This window comes from Rana temporaria, chromosome 4 (assembly GCF_905171775.1).
Source record: "Rana temporaria chromosome 4, aRanTem1.1, whole genome shotgun sequence".
Taxonomy (NCBI): domain Eukaryota; kingdom Metazoa; phylum Chordata; class Amphibia; order Anura; family Ranidae; genus Rana; species Rana temporaria.
The window spans coordinates 45,594,194-45,617,403 of NC_053492.1; the positions used below are offsets into that span (position 1 = coordinate 45,594,194).

At 43.4% G+C, this 23,210-nt stretch overlaps 1 protein-coding gene across 1 annotated transcript in view; it reads right to left on the reverse strand.

The window, feature by feature from the left end:
* Positions 1-13,571: 13,571 nt before the first annotated feature.
* Positions 13,572-23,210, reverse strand: part of CTSB (cathepsin B) — a 33,469-nt gene continuing 23,830 nt past the window's right edge. Inside the window, exons 4-10 of the mRNA XM_040348359.1 lie at positions 22,765-22,879; positions 20,468-20,586; positions 18,573-18,658; positions 18,342-18,488; positions 16,525-16,641; positions 15,803-15,931; positions 13,572-14,687 (exon numbers count right to left, since the gene is read on the reverse strand). Of these exons, the coding sequence (XP_040204293.1) occupies positions 14,611-14,687; positions 15,803-15,931; positions 16,525-16,641; positions 18,342-18,488; positions 18,573-18,658; positions 20,468-20,586; positions 22,765-22,879 (790 nt within the window). The 3' untranslated portion in view covers positions 13,572-14,610. The remainder of the gene's footprint in view (positions 14,688-15,802; positions 15,932-16,524; positions 16,642-18,341; positions 18,489-18,572; positions 18,659-20,467; positions 20,587-22,764; positions 22,880-23,210) is intronic.

Consider the following 23,210-nt stretch of genomic DNA (forward strand, 5'->3'; position numbering starts at 1 on the left):
ATATGTATATAAATGACAAGATAACAGACTAAGGACTCCTATATTGGATAGATAAACGTTTCATAACAATTAACTAGTGGGGTCCTAAACATTATTTAATTATTAATTGATGGTAGTCTGTAAATTTTAATAACCTTTCAAGATAAAATTTAAAATATTAAAATATTAAAATGTAAAATACATAAAATCTTGGATTGTAAATGAGGTACTGGACTAGACTGGAGTGAGTGATACCCCTTGTGTTTACAAGTGAATACCCCTCCAATGAATAGATTACATCATTGCATTCTAAACCAGAAATCTAAAACAACAAAAAATTGCTTAAAAAACAGTTGACGTCGAACTCAACATTTAACCCATTAGGCATTAAAGTATTTAAAGAGTGAATCCACTGAGATTCTTTCTAACTTATTGTCCTAACCAAATGGGCTCCTCTCCATGGCTTGTTAAATTTATCTATCCCCCAAAACATTAGTTGTTTAGGATCTTTATTATGTTTCTCCGCAAAATGCCTACCAACGTTGTGCTTCGGGAAGCCATTTTCTATATTAACAACATGCTCCTTTATTCGAACCATTAATGCTCTCTTCGTTCTTCCTACATATTGCAAGTTGCAGGAGCACTGGAGAACATATACCACCCCTTCAGTATGGCAACTAATGAAGTCATTAATAGTATGACATTCATTTGTATGGGTGGAGATGAACTCAGTCCTTTTCTTTTGAGGACCTTTAGAATGTTTACAGGCATAACAATATTTACAGGGAACAAAGCCCTTCGTATTAAAGAACGTATAACCACTCTTAGGTGGAGGGTCAACCACATTTTTCACCAAAATGTCTTTTATGGTTGGGGCTCTTTTATACACAATATTAGGTTTTTCTGGCAATATGGATTTTAAATGCCTGTCTTCTTTCATAACATGCCAATGTCTTTTGATCAATTTTTCCACATCTTTATGCTGAATATTGTAATCCAAAATAATGGCAGGGGCCATCATATCCCGCTGTTTCTTAATATTTCCCTGTAGCATCGTATTTCGATCTAGACCCGCAACTGATTGAATTTGTTCATCAATAAAGTTATCTGAGTATCCTTTGTTTTTAAATCTTGCACCTATGAACTCTGCCTGAGTCAAAAAATCTGTATTGTTTGTGCAATTCCGTTTAATACGAACCAGCTGTCCCTTAGGAATATTTAGCAACCATGATTTATGATGACAGCTATTCAGTGACAAATAACTATTAGAATCAACACTTTTAAAGTGTGTTTTGGTAATCAATTTGTTGGTTGATATAGTAATATCTAGATCCAAAAAATTAACTGATTTGTCACTAATATTGAACACCAAATTAATGTTTTGATCATTAATATTTAATTCTGCACAGAAATTCTCAAATGTTTCCTTGGTACCTTTCCACACCATGAGCACATCATCGATGTATCTTTTGTAGAATACTAATTGAGTGGGGGTATTGGAATAAATAACACTCTCCTCCCACTGTGCCATGAAGGCATTAGCCACCGAGGGTGCAAATTTTGCGCCCATGGCGATGCCGGTTCTTTGGTTATAGTACGATGGATTCCAATACCCCCACTCAATTAGTATTCTACAAAAGATACATCGATGATGTGCTCATGGTGTGGAAAGGTACCAAGGAAACATTTGAGAATTTCTGTGCAGAATTAAATATTAATGATCAAAACATTAATTTGGTGTTCAATATTAGTGACAAATCAGTTAATTTTTTGGATCTAGATATTACTATATCAACCAACAAATTGATTACCAAAACACACTTTAAAAGTGTTGATTCTAATAGTTATTTGTCACTGAATAGCTGTCATCATAAATCATGGTTACTAAATATTCCTAAGGGACAGCTAGTTCGTATTAAACGGAATTGCACAAACAATACAGATTTTTTGACTCAGGCAGAGTTCATAGGTGCAAGATTTAAAAACAAAGGATACTCAGATAACTTTATTGATGAACAAATTCAATCAGTTGCGGGTCTAGATCGAAATACGATGCTACAGGGAAATATTAAGAAACAGCGGGATATGATGGCCCCTGCCATTATTTTGGATTACAATATTCAGCATAAAGATGTGGAAAAATTGATCAAAAGACATTGGCATGTTATGAAAGAAGACAGGCATTTAAAATCCATATTGCCAGAAAAACCTAATATTGTGTATAAAAGAGCCCCAACCATAAAAGACATTTTGGTGAAAAATGTGGTCGACCCTCCACCTAAGAGTGGTTATACGTTCTTTAATACGAAGGGCTTTGTTCCCTGTAAACATTCTAAAGGTCCTCAAAAGAAAAAGGACTGAGTTCATCTCCACCCATACAAATGAATGTCATACTATTAATGACTTCATTAGTTGCCATACTGAAGGGGTGGTATATGTTCTCCAGTGCTCTTGCAATATGTAGGAAGAACGAAGAGAGCATTAATGGTTCGAATAAAGGAGCATGTTGTTAATATAGAAAATGGCTTCCCGAAGCACAACGTTAGTAGGCATTTTGTGGAGAAACATAATAAAGATCCTAAACAACTAATGTTTTGGGGGATAGATAAATTTAACAAGCCATGGAGAGGAGCCCATTTGGTTAGGACAATAAGTCAGAAAGAATCTCAGTGGATTCACTCTTTAAATACTTTAGTGCCTAATGGGTTAAATGTTGAGTTCGACGTCAACTGTTTTTTAAGCAATTTTTAGTTGTTTTAGATTTCTGGTTTAGAATGCAATGATGTGATCTATTCATTGGAGGGGTATTCACTTGTAAACGCAAGGGGTATCACTCACTCCAGTCTAGTCCAGTACCTCATTCACAATCCAAGATTTTATGTATTTTACATTTTAATATTTTAAATTTTATCTTGAAAGGTTATTAAAATTTACAGACTACCATCAATTAATTAAATAATGTTTAGGACCCCACTAGTTAATTGTTATGAAACGTTTATCTATCCAATATAGGAGTCCTTAGTCTGTTATCTTGTCATTTATATACATATTTTATTTTGACAAGTTTTAATGTGGGTTTTACATTTAATTTAATATAATAATTTATTTTTTTGGCATTTTGAGTTGTTCATATTCAATATGTCCGTTGTTTTTAGCGTGACATGTTCTGGTCCGTATTTCTGTTACGTCACCAGTTCAAATAAATAAGTATTTTTTTCACTTATGTTTGCCCTTCTTCAAAATGGCCGCAGCCTAGCTGTGTTCAAATGCCATTTTGTAATCTAAAATGGCTGCTGGACCATTTTCTGTTTGTATCAATATAAGGCAGTATCCATTAGTCACTCAGTAACCTCTGATGAAGTCACGTGTCGTGACGTAATGCATAAGGTTAGACGTGACCGAAAGTGACGTGACACCCTGACCGTCCACCGGAAGTGCCGCTGTTTGGCGTTTTATTCGTTTTTTCAATGTAAGCACATTTTTACCTTTATTACATTTTAAGTGCTTGCATACTTCACCATGAGAGCTTTTTATTTCTACATTTGCTCTTGATACACATTGTGGCTATCCTGTGGAGTCGACTTCGCTGCGCCTGGACCGATACTGGTATTGGATACAGAGAACGCCCCTCGACTCTATCTCAGCACTGGGAAGATTCCGTGCAACACGAGTTACCCACTGTTTGGATTCTGTTCCAGTTTTGGGAGGATTTCGTTGATACGCATGACCTAGTGTCTGGAGGTAAGCGCTCTGTGAGCCCAGGCTAAGCAAAGAGTTATCAAGATTGTCCACATTGATGCCCGAAGTGCAGAAGTTTTGTTTATCACTGGCACACCAGATTGATTTATCCAAACTTTGATTTATATATTTGGACTTTTATTTTTGGATTTATTATCAGTTTTGGGTTATTTCACTAATTTTGAATTCACTGCATATCTTTATTGATTGCTATCAGTCCCCTATGGACTGTCTTTATATTCACTTTTAGATTTTTAGTTTGCGCTCATCATTCTTTATTCAGACCTTTCTTTATTTGTTGTTAGCACATTTTAGATTTGAGCAGCATTTTGTTTTTCACTGGTCACTTTTAATTTTCACTGTTGGCTAGCGCTTTAGTCACCCACTAGTTTTCTGGATTCCATCACACTCCCCTATCTCAAGGAGACAGATAGGGAGCGTCTAAACGCACCTTTCTCCCTTGAAGAATTTCAGACCGCGCTGGCCACCTTTCCAAATTCAAAAGCTCTGGGAAATGGACTGCCAATAGAACTGTATAAAAAGTTGTGGAGTGCTCCTACCGGAGCTACTCCATACGCTTATAAATGCACTTGAGTTGGGCTCCCTACCTAGATCTATGTATGAAGCCGTAGTGGTAGTAATACTGAAATCAGGGAAGGACCCCGAAAAACCCAATTCATATAGGCCCATTTCACTGATAAATACGGATTTGAAACTTCTTACGAAAGTGATTGCCATGCGACTCTCGGCGGTGGTGACTGCACTGGTGCATTCGGACAAGTCCGGTTTCATACCAAACAGATCTACGGCAAATAACTTGCGAAGACTTCTCCTTAATATGCAGATCCCTATTGACAATCATGGACATAGGGCCATACTCTCGCTGGATGCCGCTAAGGCTTTTGATAGCGTTGAGTGGGAGTATCTGTGGAAAGTGCTGGAGAAGGTTAGACTGGTGGAGGATATTATCTCTTGGATTAAACTACTGTATAAAGCACCAAAAGCGTGTATCCGAATAAACACCCTTTCACCCGCCTTTGACTTATATAGGGGAACTAGACAGGGCTGCCCCCTGTCTCCCCTGCTTTTCGCCCTGGCCATAGAGCCCTTGGCGGTGGCTATAAGGGGGAATCCAGATATACAGGGTTTTAGGCGGGGTGAACTAGAAGATAAGTTGGCATTATATGCAGACGATGCGCTGTTTTTGGGTGACACGTCTGCATCTCTGACCCATCTTATGGAATTGGTTCATACCTTTGGAACCTTCTCCAGCTTTAAAATTGGGATAAGTCTACCCTTCTTCCACTGGATCCACTTTTGGGACCTTTGCCACAGATTGCTAATCAGATCAAAGTTGTGGATACATTTAAATATTTAGGCATTATGGTCCATCCTAATTTAGATCAATACATTAAACTGAATGTGGAACCCGTTCTTAAAAAATTTCAGGAAAAAACTAGCTGGATCAGGCTGCCACTATCCGTTGTTGGGCGTTGCAACCTGATCAAAATGATCTGGAATCCTCAGTTACTCTATGTGCTCCACAATGCTCCCATTTGGATCCCTACTCAAGTGTTTAAGAGATGTAATACTATATATCGAGCACTAATATGGAGGAAACTGGTCCCAAGAATTAAATTAGAAACATTGCAGGAGAGGAAGGACTTGGGGGGGGGGGGGGGGGGGTTTAGCAGTACCGAACCCATTTTATTATTTTGTTGCAGCACAGCTACAACACTTGGCAGGATGGTTATGTCCGGAGCCCTCAGACCCCATTAGAAATATGGTGGGTGCTCAGGTAACTGGAGATAACCTAGTGGAATGTATAGAGGCGGGGGAAATGGGGGCTATGGACCAGTACCCCAAATTTATACATAGATAAGATTTGGAATAAAACTAAACATCTGTAATACATGGGATACACTAGCTGGTCACGTATATGGAGGAATAGCAACTACCCAGAGCTCAACAAACTACAACATTTTATTAACTGGGAGAGATGGGGAGTTAACTATATTATACAATTATATGATGGAGGAGTACTTAGGGATTTCCAGTCCCTACGTGCAGAATTTGATCTGCCCAATACACTTTTTTTTCTTCAATATTTACAACTGCGACACGCTATTTTGGCGCAGGCTTCAACATCTATATGGGAGCTTACTAGACCAGGAATGCTTATGAAGCCAACTATGGCACCCTCTAGGAAAGGACAAATTTCGTCCCTGTATAGCGCCCTCCTGGGCCACGTCTCTACAGCAACGACTTTGAAGTGTAGAGCTGGCTGGGGGGACGACATAGGACATATTGCTGATGAGTGGAACACAATATTAGGTAATGTTCTCAAGGTAACATTGTCATCAACTCAGCAGCTCACCCAGCTTTTTATTATACATCGTACATACTGTACACCTGAAAAATTGTATAAATGGCGCAGAAGGGATGACCCATTTTGCCCCCTCTGTCTAGTAGACAACGGGACTCTTGTGAATATGCTTTGGAGGTGTCCGAAGCTGCAGCGCTATTGGGGGGCAGTGATGGCCACTGTTAATAGTATATGGAATCTTCAACTGCCTATGGACCCTAAACGTTGTGTGTTGGGGTGGTTAGACGAAGAAAAGTATATGCCATATACTTCTATTGCTATTCTAAGGGCCCTATTTTTGGCCAGGAAACTTATTGCTAGGAAATGGCTGTCTGTAATGGCCCCCACACATACAGAGTGGATAATATCGGTAAAGGATTCACTCGTTAGGGAACAACTTACGTTTAAGCATCGGGGCAATCTGGGGAAATTTGAGAACATATGGGGCCCCTGGCTGGATACCCCAGGTCTAGCCCCAATGCGGTTGATGCAAAGTAGAATTCTTGGGGACAGAGATGTATTGGCCATCGGGAGGAAGTAGAATGAACAGGCGAGAAGGGAGGGTGATATATTTTTGTCTTGGGTGAGATAGAGGGAGGAGATAGGGAAGGGAGGGAAGGAAGGGAGGGAAGGAAGGAAAAAAATAAAAAAAGGGAAGGAAGGAGGAAAAAAAAAACAAAGTATATACTTAAGGTCTTTTTGACATAATACACCCAAGATAGAGCTGAAGAATATAGAGGTGCAATGTGGATACGTATGTTTTGGAAGATATGTGAAATCTCCTGTGGTGAAATGTACCCTGTAATGTTTTGTAATGTATTTAAAAAATAAAAAAAATAAGATTCACCAAAAACCCTGATTGTACTTTTTTTTTAGCCATGTACCTGCATTGGAGTGTAGTCACTTGTACATACATTTGCCATACTCAACTACAGAGAAGTGCCAATACCATCTAGGTAGCTTGTCCTTCAATATGTGTTGATGTCAAAGAGCAGCGGGATGGCAGGTCAATGCAGTAAAGTTGTCAAAAAGGGGCAGATGTGTTCATTTTAAAAACCTTGACAAACACAAACCCACCAAGGGTGGCAAAGGTAACCAACACTCCCAGATGATTTGAACAGACAGAGGTTGCAGCCCTTGAATGGAAGAAGGTAGGAGGCATGGGTCATTTTATGCCAGTGTCCCCCACTACACTCAGGTTCCCTACTCTGCTGAGCCCTGTAGAGATATAATGGGGGGGGGGGCTCAGGGGTGGAGAGAGGAACCACTGTTCAGTGGGAGGGGGATAAAGGCGAAAAAAATGGAGTTACACTTACCGGTAACGTCCTTTCCAGTAGTCTTTCAGGACAGCCACAACTTGAGAGATAGGCTCCTCCTCTTCCTTAGGAAGAACTGCCCAGCCTTTAAAATCTCTCCTCCCCCTGCTAGACCTCAGTTTTTATACGAGCACTCCGGTCCGCTGGGGAGACACAAGAACATGTTAGTAATCCATAGTTAACACATCAATATCATACTATGTTCCTGGATTAGAAACCCCTTCTTCCTACTATTCGGGAGGGTAACTAGGGCTGTCCTGAAAGACTACTGGAAAGGACGTTACCGGTAAGTGTAACTCCATTTTTCCCTATCCGTCTTTCAGGACAGCCACAACTTGAGAGGATAATCGAGTACTTACAATTTAGGGTGGGACCACGGCTTGCAAGACTTTTCTCCCAAAGGCTTGTTCACCTGCTGACACCAAGTCTACTCTGTAATGCTTGATGAAAGTGGCGTAGCTGGACCAAGTTGCGGCTTTGCATATTTGATCTGGCGTCGCTCCAGCCCTTTCAGCCTGAGAAGTAGCCACCGCCCGAGTAGAGTGTGCCTTAATTCCTGTAGGGACTTCCCTACCAGTCAAGGAGTAAGCCTGCCCAATAACTAGTCTGAGCCACCTAGCAATAGTGCGCCGAGACGCTTTCTGTCCCTTTCTGGTCCCAGAAAACAAAACAAACAAAGAGTCTGACTTCCTAAAAGCTCGAGTCAGCTCCAAGTACTGTAGGATACATCTCCTAACATCTAGTGTACTAAACTTAAATTCCCTTTCACCAGAGGGATTGGAACAAAATGAAGGTAACACAACCTCCTGGCTTCTATGGAACTTGGAAGCCACTTTCGGAAGGAAGGCTGGATCGGTTTTAAAAACAACTCGATCCGGGAAAATTACACAAAAAGGAGGACGAATGGACAGGGCTTCCAATTCACTGACCCTCCTGGCAGTAGTCACTGCAACTAAAAAGACTGTTTTAAATGTTAGATCCTTTAAAGAACACTTGTCTAAGGGTTCAAAGGGCAACCCTGTTAGCACCTGTAAAACTAGTGATAGATCCCACTTGGGGAAGGGAGGTCCCTGGGAAGGTTTCTGTCTGGACAAAGCCCTAAAGAACCTGATGACCCAGGGATTGGATGCTAGAGGGCTCTCTAGAAATACACTGAGTGCTGAGACCTGGCCTTTAAGGGTACTCACTGACAAGCCTTTATCTGCTCCGCACTGGAGAAATTCCAGAACGGACTTGTGGCTTTGTGTTGGAAAGGAAAATTCCTGGCACCAAATATTAAAACGAATCCAAACTTTTCTATAAATAGAACGTGTCTCCTTCTTCCTACTGTTAAGAAGGGTAGCAGTCAGTTTGTCCGAAAAACCTCTGGACCTCAGCAAGGACTCCTCAGTAACCACGCCGCAAGGTTCCACCTGTGTACCTGAGGGCACAGAACTGGACCCTGCGAGAGGAGATCCTCTCGAAGAGGAAGAAAAAGAGGGGGTTCTGTGGTCAGTTGCTTGAGAACCGAAAACCAAGCCCTCTTGGGCCAGTAGGGTGCCACAAGGATAAGTGAGGTGTTCTCCAGCTGAAATTTTCTCAGGACCAGTGGTAGAAGAGCTGGGGGTGGGAAGGCGTAACAACTCCCGAATCGCCAGCTCTGGGATAGGGCATCTATCCCTCTTGCTCCCTCTCCCCTGCCCCGAGAGAAAAACCAATGTGTTTTTGCGTTCTCCCTGGATGCGAAGAGATCTATCTCCGGAGACCCCCATCTCTTGACCAAAAGATGGAAGACCTCCTGATTGAGGGACCACTCGTCTTCCCTCAGTTGACTTCGACTGAGGAAATCCGCTGTACTGTTTTCTATCCCCCTTAGAAAAACTGCTGATAAGGACAGGGTGTTTGTTTCGGCCCAGCGAAAGATTCTTGTTGTTATGGCCGACAGGGCTACACACCTGGTGCCACCCTGCTTGTTTACATAGGCCACGGCCGACGCATTGTCTGACCTCACCTGGACGTGGTGTCCTCGAAGTCTCTCCTGAAAGAAGATGAGAGCTAAACCGATCGCCCTCAGCTCCTTCCAGTTGGAGGAATGTTTCAGCTCTGCCACTTCCCAAACACCCTGTGCTGGAAGTACCCCCAGGTGAGCCCCCCAACCTCTGCCGCTGGCGTCTGTGGTGACAATCAATGGAGACCGGATATGCCATAGACGACCCTGTGACAGATTGGTGATCTTTCTCCACCACCAGAGGGATCTCTTTACCTGACTTGGGACCTGTACCAGGACGTCTAGGTGTTCTGAGTTGTGGTCCCAGATTCTGAGTACAAAGGCCTGCAGGGCCCGAAAGTGAATCCCTGCCCACTGGACTGCCGGTAGAGTGGAAGTTAACAGTCCTAGTGTTGACATCAGGAATCTGATTGAAACCTGATGGCTGCCCTGGAGGACAGATACTGACTTTTCTAACTTTAGAGCCTTCTCTAATGGAAGGAAGACCCTTAGCAGGGTGGAGTCCAGGGTGTACCCTAAATAAGGAATACGCTGCGATGGTATTAGACTGGATTTTTCTAGGTTTAACAGCCAACCTAGGTCCATAAGGGTCTTTTTGGTTAGTTCCAGGTCCCTGGAGACTTGTTCCGGAGAGGCTGCAAAAAGAAGCAGGTCGTCCAGGTACGCTATTATACCCACTCCCTGAAGACGCAGAAAAGCTATTGGTTCCGCCAGGACCTTTGTGAACACGCGGGGTGAGGAGGATAGACCGAATGGCAAGGCCTGGAACTGTAGGTGCACCACCGAAGTTCCCAAGTCTATCGCTAGCCGTAGAAACTCCTGAGACCCCTCTGCAATGGGTACGTGCAGGTACGCGTCCCTGAGGTCCAGGGAGACCATAAAGCAATTCTGTGGTAGGAGGGCCCTTACCGTGAAAATTGACTCCATACGGAATCTTTTGTATGTTACTGACTTGTTCAGCGGTTTCAGGTTTAAGATTAACCTGTACTTGCCAGAGGGTTTCTTTACCACGAAAACGTGGGAGTAAAACCCTCTTTTCTCCTCTCCTTTTGGGACTCTGCAAACAACATTTTGGACCTCCAGATCCCTCAAGGCCCCCACTAGAGCTTCTGCTTTTTCCTTGGCTCTGGGAAGCTGAGTGACCAGGTACCTCTGTGGCGGAAGGCATGAGAACTCTAGGGAATACCCCTTTCTCACTATCGCCAATACGTACCTGTTTGGGGAAAAAGACTCCCATTGTGGGAGGAAGGCCCCCAACCTTCCCCCCACTCTGATCTGGGAGTCATTGTTTTTTGGGGGGCTGGTCAGGTGGGCGAAAAATCGCTCCTCTTCCCCTACCCCTAGGTGTCCAGATCCTTTTTTGAGTCTCTGGTTTCGGGACCCCTGTTTGTCTCTGGGGACGAAACCCTCTCCCTTTTTGTGGAGTTTTACGTTTAAACGGAAAAGATTTTTTCTTATCTGCCGTGCGGTCTAAGACTGACTCCAGGTCAGGACCAAATAGGAGATCTCCTGTAAAGGGAATCCCACATAACTTAGACTTGGACGCAATGTCTCCTGACCAAGTCTTGAGCCAGAGAGCTCTTCTGGCAGAATTAGCCAGGGCTGCTGACCTGGCTGACATGCGGACGGATTCTGCTGAGGCATCCGCAATGTAGGCTACCCCTTTTAAAATTGTGGGGAAGGAAGCCAAAATAGTGTCCTTGTCCGTATCTGCCTCAATATGTTCTTGGATCTTTGAGAGCCAGTGTTCCAAATTACGGGCCACTACTGTAACTGCTAATTCTGGTTTTAAATTGCCAATTATGGACTCCCATGCTTTTTTCAACAACGAGTCCATTCTCTTATCCATAGCATCCGTCAGGTTGCCCATATCCTCAAATGCTAAATCAGTCTTTTTAGAGACTTGTGAGAAGGCCACATCTAACTTAGGGTTCTTATTCCAAACAGACGTGGAATCTTCCGCAAAGGGAAATCTTCTCTTAAGGGATTGAGAAAAGAAAGGCTTTCTTTCAGGGTCCTGCCACTCCTTAACAGTATCAACCAGAAGTTCGTGCACTGGGAAAACCCTGCCCTTGTGTTCCCCTAGACCTTTGTACATCTGGTCATGGAGACTAAGGTTTAATATCCGTGTGAATGCCTAGGGTCGTGTAAATGGCCCCTAGTAGTTCCTCAACCTCATCAAGAGATAGCTTGTATCTGGAAGACTTCTTGGACTCACTGTCCTGGTCTTCTTCACCTGACTCTGCCTGCGAGTCGGAAGCAACATTCTCCATTAAGGAGTGCTGCCCCTGAGAAGGGCCTGCAAAATCAACTGCTTCCGCTGAAGGATCAGGAGAGGCAGGTGCAGGACCCTGAACATCAGGGTGGGCTGTAACCTGTGTGGGTACCAGGGGGGGTTGCACCCTTTCAAACAAGGTTTTGAAAGAGGAAAAGGTAGAGGCTAGTTCCTTAACTGAAGCAGCTAGACTAACCTCCTGTTCTGCATCCCTTTCCCTAACTAGAGAGTTTATGCAATCTCTGCATAAAACTTTTGCCCAAGAATCAGGAAGGGAATCCCTACAGGAAGCACATTTCTTCTTAGAACTATGTGTCCTTCCTGTTTTTTCTTGGCTCTTTTCTAGGCTCTTCTGAAAAATAGAAGACATAAGGACCCACATTTAAAAGAGCAGAGATATAAAAGAAAAAAGTTTTTTTTTTTTTTTTTTTTTTTTTAAAAACAACATGGTTACAACCCTCTGGGAAGCACTAGACAGACACTACTGCTAGGTGCCCTTGCCGTCTATCCCTCCTCTCCCCCAACCACCAAGGGAAAATAGAGGAAGGAAAAGAGACATAGTCTAAAGTTTTGGGAACCTTCCCCAGGAACCCTTACCTTGGACTGGCTGGAGGTAGCGTCCCTAGTCGGGTCCCGTTCCGGAGAGGTCACCGACATAGCGGGGTGGTTGCGCTGTGTCTAACTCGTCCCAACGAGTATCCGACACTCCAGCAGGACGCGTGGGTCTCTTATCAGCGCCGCGACCCGGAACCGGAAGTCGCGGGTCATAGGGAATCCTTTCCGAGGCGCACCGGAAATGACGTCGCCCGCCACTCGGCCCGCATTTTAAAAAAAAAGAAAAACAATGTGCGGCCTGTAATCAGGGTGCCCGGAGCTGAATTCCCCCGCCGCGGTCCTGTGGACACGATAGGGACCCCCCCACAGAACCGTCTGTCGCGCTCGACCTGGTTGGGGTGCGTTTCTTTTGGCGGTAAGTTCTTTCGCCCAATCTCCTTTAGGAAGCCCTCTCCATAGGAAAATAATGATGGCCACAGTCCCCTGACTGCCCTGCCTGGTTCCTTAGCAGTGTCTCCCCACCGGAGGAAACACTAAGAACTGAGGTCTAGCAGGGGGAGGAGAGATTTTAAAGGCTGGGCAGTGTTTCCTAAGGAAGAGGAGGAGCCTATCTCTCAAGTTGTGGCTGTCCTGAAAGACGGATAGGGAAAACACTTTTGGAAGTCAAAACTGATGTAGGCGAGGAGCTGCGGTGGCTCAACGCGATTGGCACTGCGCTGACAAGCCAATCACCTCTGCAGCTAGGGGTTCGAATCTCGGTCTTGGCTACATGTGAATTGAGTTTGGTGGTCTCAGCCCGGCTCCCGGTGGGTGTGCTATGCGAGGTAAGCCTGTGCTTAGTACGCCCACCCCCCTCCCACAAAAACCACCACACTTACTTGAAATTGGGTTAACATGCACGCACATTGACCACGCGGTCTCTAAAAAGAGAGGCAAAGGACTAACTGGGCTGGTTGAGCGGGCTAATCCTCTCACTCCCTTATAGGGAGTCCCTCTGCCCCGTTGGGCTTCAAAGCGGAGCAGGTAGGGCGGGCTGTGTGGGAGGACCCCCTCACGCACCCGCCATTGCCACCCGGGGCATGGAGAAAGATGGCAGATTGCCTCTGGGGAGGCCTGCCTACTCCCAACTCCTGCAGTCCGTCTCCTCTCTCGAGTACACACACAAAATACACTTTAAAAAAAAAAAAAAAAACACTGATGTAGGCTGCAGCACTGGAACTGAGGGAGGTTGAAGCCACTGGAGAGTACAATACCCTTTACAACATTATTGCATTAGACGTTATTTGAAGAGGCTTACAAAGTCTTTAAAAGGAATTAATGTAGTCATGCACACAACAAAACCAACCAAATATTAAAAGGAAGACAAGGCATTTTATTGGCAAACAAAATTTACATTTAGCACAAAAAAAAATAAAAACCACCCCTATAATCTGGCCAGTAATGCAATCAGCTTGTTCAATAATTTGTAGTAAAAAGGCAGAACTAAAAATTACCCAATAGGACACCAGTCAGGTTATTGCACACACTTCCATTAGAACTTTTGCACAGAACACAAAACTGTATCCCAATCAGGCTTCTTGCTTTCAAATAGAACAAACAGGTTTACAAAATATTGTTGCTTTATACTGCCAGGCCCGCTTTATGTATGAAATATAATCTGTTTAAAACCCAACAGAAGATCATTAAACTGCGCATTGTTGCTGTACCCCAGCTAGACTCGCGCCTTTCTTAAAACTGCCATTTCCAAAAGCTAGTTTTACCATTTGGCATGGAACAGTAGACACATGAAAGCTAAGCAAGTGTTTCAGACAAAGCGTACAATACCTAAAGACTATTGGTGGAACTTTCACCAAGGCAGCTGCTAAGGGACCATTCTACCCACTTCCACAAGGTTTGCCTGCACAGCAATTTGGTTTCTAAGCTCTGTACAACGGCAACAAATTTTGTTTGATAGGGAAGTTGGTAGAACCAATGATTGCCATGTCATGGACCTGCCTTACAATACAATTTAAAAGAAAGTTGTTCTACTTTAGTAGTTTTGGGAAGGTGGATTAAAAGGACAGGGGGAAAATAAGATTTAATAAAAAACAGTTGCAGTGCAAAAAAAAAAAAAGTTTGGAGCAGCACTGCACATAAAAGTGGCATTGTCTGCCAGTATGCTAGAACCCTGAATACTAGCACTGGTTAAGTTGGCATCTTAATTGTTCTGGAAGCTTGTTTGGTGAGATGGCCCAGTTGAGCCAGTAAGGCAATTAGAGCCATAAATTCCATCACGTGCTTTCAGATAAAAACCGTCCCATTAAAATGCAATTAAAATAGTGGTTTCTGCTAAAGTTTTGGATAAAAAACAACTCAAGCCTTGGAGCTCTGATGGAAGAGGGACCAGGATAGGATATTATTCTTTTGGAACTCCAGCAACTATATCAGACTCTATTCCACAATGGTCCTGTCCACGCAGAATCTTGAAGAGACCTGGCAGAAGTGAAGAAGAAAAAAAAGCCAGTGAGTACATAGCAAATTAGGTACACAAAATATGAACTTTGTTACTGTCTGGGCCAGCCAAAATTCAGAGCTCTGCTTTGGAAATTGGCAAGCATCTTCTTTGGGCTACCACCCCTTGGCCTGATGACTTAGCTTAACCAAAATGCAGATAAAGGGCCAGGCCCCTTTTTGCGATTCGGCACTGCGTCGCTTTAACTGACAATTGCGCGGTCGTGCGACGTGGCTCCCAAACAAAATTGGCGTCCTTTTTTCACCCCACAAATAGAGCTTTTTGGTGGTATTTGATCACCTCTGCGGTTTTTATGCCAACAAAAAGAGCGACAATTTTGAAAAAAATTCAATATTTTTTACTTGTTGCTATATATTAAAAATGCATAGTTTACTGTGAAAATGACAATTGCAGTTTGTGATTTTACCACAAGGGGGCGCTGAAGGGGTTAAGTGTGACCTCATCTGTGTTGCTAACTGTAGGGGGGTGTGGCTGTAGGTCTGACGTCATTGATTGTGTGTCCCTATATTAGGGAACACACGATAGATGACGGCGCCACAGTGAAGAACGGGGAAGCTGTGTTTACACACAGCTCTCCCCATTCTTCAGCTCTGGGGGGACCGATCGCGGGACTCTAGCGGCGATCGGGTCCTGCGGCCACGGAGCTTCAGACCGGGTCGCGGGCGCGCGCCCGGCTGGGCTTTAAACAATCACGTACAGGTACGCGATTGTGCCCAGCCGTGCCATTCTACCGACGTATAATGGGCGTTAGGCGGTCCTTAAGTGTTTAAACCTCATCTGGTAGGAGGTGGACAGAAGTCACATAGAGGGCTTAAGTTTTTTAAAACACCATGGTCTTTTGAAAATACTAGACAGCCAGGGTCACCTAGCAAGGCAGTCCAAGTTTTAACAAACCAAGTGAAATATTTAGCTTTAACTGGGCCCCCCCCCCCCCCAACTGCCATTACAACCCAAATAAATTTGTGTTGTCCATGGCTGCACTTCAGTAGCTACAGTGGCGCAATCCTGTGAAAAACCAATCTGCCTTGATCTAGTGACGCTACATTATGAAGAAATACCACCAGACATATCATACCGTTATCACCCCAGTCTGTGTTCCAGGAGTTGACACAAAGCCAGTATGGAGTTCCGTTTTCTACTCCCCAGCCAATGACTTTAATAGCATGGCCACCAATTTCCTCTCCAGTTGTGTGCTGGTAGACACCTAGAACAGAATAGAGTACTGCATTGATCTATGGACATTTGGCTGAAATACACAGATTTAGGAAACTTTCCATACATTTTGGTGCACCTTTCATAAAAGCATCCCCCCCCCCCCCGTCTCATTTTAAAGCCCCTACACATCTCATCACTATAGAACACTTGCATCTTTAAGTGAAGTCCCATAGGGAAAGGCACTGCATTTCCTGTCCCGAGACTGAAAAGTGGGAAACTCCATAGAGTGCAAATCCCACCCAATTTTCAAACAAGTATTCTCCTCGAAAAAAATTCTGGTACAGAATAAAAATCTAACAAAACCAAATTCACCCTTCTCTAAATATAGAAAAATTGTGTTCAGAGGTTGTATGTTAAAGTGTCTATAGGTGCATGTGCAGGCCTACCGACACAAGTGCAGTATAATAGTCATTTGCCCTCTGTGGCCCTTCTGTCCTCATTTACCCCACAAACAAAAGTACTGTCATAGTCTTCAAAACATCCTCACAGGAGCATAGAACTGGTAGAAGTACAGGCTGCCACAACAAAGCTGTCTTGAGCCACAAAGAGGCTTTACAGAAGTCATGAATGTCAGGCTCTTACCAGATTTGTAATTAGGGAAGTCTTCATACACCGTGAAGGCGCCCTCTACTGGGCCATTCTTGTAAATCTCAGCCATGATCTCCTGTTGGTTATTGTCGACACTGTAGGCATCCCCACCTATGAAATTTAAAAAGTAGAAACTATAACATCCTCTGCACATGATACATCTCATTGGCAAGTCACCAAGGTGGCAATACTGCCTGTATGACAGAACAGGCACCACAAAGCCAATGAGGGCCCATCATGAGATTTGAAGAATGTTGGGGGGGTGTCAATCTCATCTTTGAGAAAGGTTACACAGCAGATGAACACCAAGTTTATCGCACATAATTTAATGGACTACACGGAAGCCTAAAAATGCACAGAGAAGACTGATAAAATAAAGCATCGGGCAGCTATGTGGCAGATGAGGCTTAATATTGAGAATTGTAAAGTTATGCACTTGGGTGTCAAAAAACATGAGAATTTGATGGAAAGGATTTGGGGTGCTTGCAGAATATTCATGCATTAAGGGCACACAATCCAGAGGTCAATTCTACCCCTCAACACTGGTTCAACCTCATCTTGAGTATGCAGTTCAGTGTCGGTCTCCAATAAGCGGGAGGGAGAACCTCAACTATGAGGATTGATTAGGTTATACACATCTAGGCTTGATTCACATCTATGCATGTTGGTTTTGAACGTTTCTGCAGTGCTTGCTGTGATTTTGCATTTTACATTGTATTTAGCTAGTTGCCAAGGAGGGGGCCAGGAAGACAGCCGCCACGTCCTTGACAACCGATGAGTTATCAGCCGAGTAAAAAAAAAAAAAAAAAAAAAAAAAAAAAACAACAGTTTGACAAGTCTATTCTCCATCTTCTCCCACCCATCTTCATCCTCCAGTCTTCTCCCCCCGCTTTCTCTTGCGCTCTGTCTGGTATTCTTCCTCTGCCACCCCTCGCTGATGCTGTGTCCTGCTGATCCGTTGGCGCCGATGTCCGAATTATTTCATCTAGAGGCCATGCCCCTTGTGACATCACAGACTCATCATGCCTCGGGCGTTTATGTCACAAGGAGGCATGGCCTCTGAACGCAATAAGATTGCCACGCCCCCATCACTATTTAAGAAATGCAGGACATCGGCGCCAACAGATCAGCGGGACGCAGTATTGGAGGAGGGTTGTCGGCAGAGGAATACTGGACAGAGACAGAATAGCGGAAGGAGCAGCAGACCGGAGAAAGAAGATGTGGGAGAAGGTGGAGGACCGGAAGAAGCGAAGGAGAAGAATTTTAATAAAAGACTTGTCAAAAACTATTTAACACCACTACTTTTGGTGAATGGGTATTTAACCCCATACTCATTCACATGGCGGGGAGGGGGGATCTGCCCTCCCTTGTCAAAGGGGGTTTCCAGATTCCAACAACATTTTGGTGTGGGGTCCCCTCCGAATTCATACTAGACCCAAGGGCCTGGTATAGGCCCCATGATGTTTCACGATTTTTTTTTTAGATACCAAAGGATTGGGGGTGCTTGCAGAATACTTCCCCACAACATTTAAAGTAGTTTTTTCCACAAACAGCTGAATAGAGCAGCAGGGAAGCCATGGACAAAAAGGTCTGGGGGTTCGGGGGGGGGGTTAAGGAGTTAAAGCCCCCCCCCCGAACGATAGTTATAGGATTTGCACCAAGTGTTCCATGACTTCACCCAGTCTGGATAAGCAAGCTAATGGGAAGCCGTTTTTATTGCAGCCAACAGACGCAAATCCCAGTGTAAAGGCCAGATTTGACATACTATATCCAGGATCAGCTAGGCAGTCAGGATGCTAAAGGCCACTTACCAAAGTGTTTATCAGTACTATAGTCTGGTCCATAGCCAGCCTCACATTTCTTTACACATTCTGGAGTGTCACCGTGCTCTCCCTGACAGGATGGGCGGGAGCCATTGACGTGGTGCTCGCAGGGAGGGATAGAGTATGGCCTACAACCTGAAGAGAGATTTGAATTTCACATTAGTCAGCTCCCATGAAAACAAAGGTCTATAGAACAAGCCATAACAGCAGAACACTCACCAATATGGGAGTCATACAGTCCCCCGGACACAAGACCTTTCTTAGTCCAGTATTTCCAGGCTCCAGATGGATATCCACCATTACAGCTAAAGCAATGAGAAAAGGCTCAGTAACATTGTTAAAATAGGCTCTCATTTCCATAGAGCTAGATAAAATCCACACCGAAGGTCCAATTCCTTCAAAATTCAGATTTGGATTCTGATTTTATGACTCATCTGTCCTCAGGTTAGAGGATTTTTAATTGAGGGCCAGTAATCTAACACTACATTCCATGGATTAGGCCCACTCAAACCCGATTCCCCCACTCCTCAAGAGCCAAGGAAGCTTCAAATTGAATATACAACAATCATAAAACACCCCCCCCAGATATGTTTTTATTAAAAATAATAAAACATTAAATGCATGACAAAGGATTCCTAGGGTACTGCAAGTTTACTTTCTGGCCCATATTGACTCATCTTAGATAAAGCCATTTACTATGGAAGGGTCCATACTCAGAATTTCGCTTGCAAAAAAGAAAAAACCACACACACAACTCTAAGGCCCCATACACACGAGAGGATTTATCCGCGAATACGGTCCAGCGGACCGTTTCCGCGGATAAATCCGAGGATTTCAGCGGATTTCTCTGCAATGGATGGTACTCATCACATTGAAATCCGCGCCGAAATCCTCTTGCGAGGACGTGTCGCGCCATCGCCGCGATTATGACGCAGCGACTTGCGCGACGCTGTCATAAGGAATTCTACGCATGCGTCGAATCATTACGACGCATGCGGGGGATCCCTTCGGATGGATCCGGTGAGTCTATACAGACCAGCGGATCCATCCGTTGGGATGGATTCCAGCAGATATATTCGCTGACATGCTAAACAAATCTTCGATCTGCTGGAATCCATCCCAGGGGAGAAATATCCGCGGAAACAGATCCGCTGGAGTGTACACACCATAGGATCTATCCGCTGAAACCCATTCGCTGGGATTTTTCAGCGGATGGATTCTATCGTGTGTATGGGGCCTTAGACACTTCCTCCTTCCTGACCCTAAACTCCGTTACATGGTTTAACTCCACCTCCTCTTAGAGCACTTCCTTCTAGATAGAATATGAAATCATGATATGCAATAACCCAATAATTTTTTTACCAACCATAATTTACAGATGTTTCTTTAAATGAAAACAAATCTAAATACGAATATATATATATATATATATATATATTCTCATCTCTCAATACATTTGAAAATGTCATTGAAGTTAATTTTTGGATACTCCGTTTATTGGAATCGCCTTGTGCAAAAATAGAAAGTGTACTTAAGTGACGTGGAAGACATGAAAAAAAAAAACCCACCAAGAGTCTTATTCACCAAGTACTTGATTATGAAAAACATGAGCTCACCCCCTTGATCAGGACATAATGCCAAGAAAGTTGCATTTTCAATAGTAGAGGGCAATATGCTTCCTCAGTACAAGTGCTCTTCCAAATTGCTGACTCAAAGCAATTTATCTGATCGCTAGGGAGGATGCAGTATCAAGAAGACAAATGAAGAAACCTGGCTATGTAGTGGGCGCCGATGCCGACACTATAGACCAGGCATATGCAATTAGCGGACCTCCAGCTGTTTCAAAACTACAAGTCCCATCATGACTCTGCCTCTGGGTGTCATGCTTGTGGCTGTCAGTCTTGCTATGCCTCATGGGACGTGTAGTTCTGCAACAGCTGGAGGTCCGCTAATTGCATATCCCTGCTATAGACCATGCTACTGGTAACCCATCAATAAAGGCAACTGAATATTTGACAAAGTATAATTCAAAAATATTCCATAGCTTGAATTAAACCAACCGAGATCAATAAGGCACACGTGTACTCTATATAGAGCTCCCACTGAAGACTTACCCCGATCCACACTCCATCCCGCAGCAGGAAAGCAGATCCTCAGCAGACACCTCCACATTCACCTTTCCCTTTGAGTGCACACAAGTTCGGTCTGAAATCGCTTCCGCAGCCCCAAAAGCCTAAAATAAAGAATTGCTTCAGACCTCTGCAAGACCCTTAAATCTGACCAGAAAAATAAATAAAGCCTACTAGTACAAAACCGAGTTTGCTTGGAAGTGGGCATTTTGCTACTTGTACCCCCAGCTAATCAACTGCTAAAAGTAATTGTAAACCATCACCTTGTATAACAATCTATTGAGCTTAAAACAGAAATGGCAACTTTATAGACAAAACCATTAACCACTTCAGCCCTGGAAGATTTTACCTCCTTCCTGACCAGAGCACTTTACAATTCGGCACTGCATTGCTACAATTGCGCGGTTGTGCGACATTGTACCCAAACAAAATTTGCGTCGTTTCACCCCCCCAAAATAGAGCTTTTTGGTGTCATTTGATCACCTCTGCGGTTTATTTGTGCCAAAAAAAAATATTTTGCTATAATTAATATCACTATCAAAAAAATAAAAGTTTCTTCCTCAGTTTAAGAATATGTATTCTACTTTTTTTTACCAAAAATAACTCAAGCGTATATTGACTGGTTTGAGCAAAAGTTAAAGCGTCTACAAACTGGAAGAGATTTCTGGCATTTTTATTTACTAGTAATGCTGGCGATCTGCGATTTTTAGTGGTATTGCGACGGACAGATCGGACACTTGGCATTTTTGGGACCATTGACATTTATAGAGCGATCAGTGCAATAAATATTCAGCGATTATTGTATAATGTCACTGGCAGAGAAGGGGGGGTTTAGTGTTACCTCACTGTGGGGAAGGGACCAATTAGGAGAGATGATAGATTGCTGTTCCTACTACAGAAACAGACCGTCTCCTCAACAGCACAGGGATTTGTGCGTTTAACCACCCCTTCACGCCGATATACGTCGGCAGAATGGCACATCCACGTACATGTATGCGTCTCTTTAAGGCCCAGCCGTGGGGAAAGACAACCACTGACATCACACGTCCCGCTACAGTTAGAAACACACACAAGGTCACACTTGACCCCCTTCAGTGCCCTCTATTGGTTAACTTCTAAACTGCAATTGTCATTTTCACAGTAATCTCTGCATTTTTAAAACACTTTTCGCTGTGAAAATGACAATGGTCCCAAAAATGTGTCCAAATTGTTCAATGTGTCCGCCATGTCGCAGTCACAAAAAATAAAAAAGCTGATCCCTGCCATTCGTAGAAAAAAAAAAAAAAAAAAAGCCATAAAACTATTCCCATTTTGTAAACGCTATACATTTTGCGCAAACCAACCGATAAACGCTTATTGCGATTATTTACCAAAAATGGGTAGAATACGTATCGTCCTAAACTGAGGAAAAAAAAATGTTAATATATACACACACCTTTTTGGGGATATTTATTATAGCAAAAAGTAAAAAATATTGCATTTTCTTCAAAATTGACGCTCTGTTTATAGCGCAAAAAAAAAATAAAAAAAAACTGCAGAGGTGATCAAATACCACTAAAAGAAAAATCTATTTGTGAGAAAAAAACAAAAAACAAAAGCCAATTTTGTTTGGGAGCCACGTCGCACGACCGCACAATCGTCAGTTAAAGCGACGCAGTGCCAAGTCGCAAAAAGGGGCAAGGTCCTTAACCTGCATAATGGTCCAGGTCTTAAGTGGTTAACACTTCTGTTCTGGCTCTCCCGGGCGAAGCCATATATGTACAGGACTGGTTAAATACAAACTTTAAAACCGATTAAGCCTCCAATAGTGATGTACTGCTTGTATAATGAAGCCTCATGTACACTGCTGCCGGTCAACGGATCTTTAGGAGCAGTTGGGCATTTTTTCTCCTATATTATCTGTACATGTACACCGGGTTGTTTAGTCGTTTCTAGGCAAGTTTAAAGGCTGCCTAGAATAACTGATAACTGCAGAACTATGAATAAGAGGGCAACATAAACCACATCAGACATTAATCACTTTTTATGAACAGGGTCGAGACCTTAAAAAAAAAACAAAAAAAAAAACTAGTCACCAGAAGTTAGTTTTTACAATTGCGCATCTGCTTCAGTCTGGGCAGTGAGCCCTTGGATTGAAGACAGATTGGGGCCCAGGTATAATTTATTAACCACTGTATACACAATGGGCTATATCATGACAGAAGTAGAGTGAGCAAGTCACTCCCTTCCCACTACGACTGTATAAAGGAGACAAGATGTAGAACATTGGTACAAGTACCTACCCAGCAAGAGCCACATGAGCCCTGGTCTCTAACTTCTTTAATAGTTGGGCAGTTTGGCCAGGCTTCCCGAGAGTCGAATTGGTCTGGTAGAACCATACGGTCAGAAAAGGTGTACCTGAAGTGGAAAAGTCATTAGGACCTATTAGAACAAAATAACCAAGAGAAAACTGACAAGACAAAAAATTAAGCAAAGAAAATTCAAGAAAAAAAAAAAATAAATATAAAAAACAGTTGTGTGTAATCTCCAAGTTCTTCTAGTAGAAAAGAGGGACTAGGATCTTTTTACCTGCATCCGACAGTGCTGGGTCATAGAGCCAAGGGCCAACACAGTCAGATACACACACGGAAGCAATGCTGTATCCTGGATTAGGCCAACAAGGCCCAGGCCAGCACGGAAAGAGTCCCCGCCGGCTTGCGCTACACTGTTAATGTAGCACCAGTCTAAT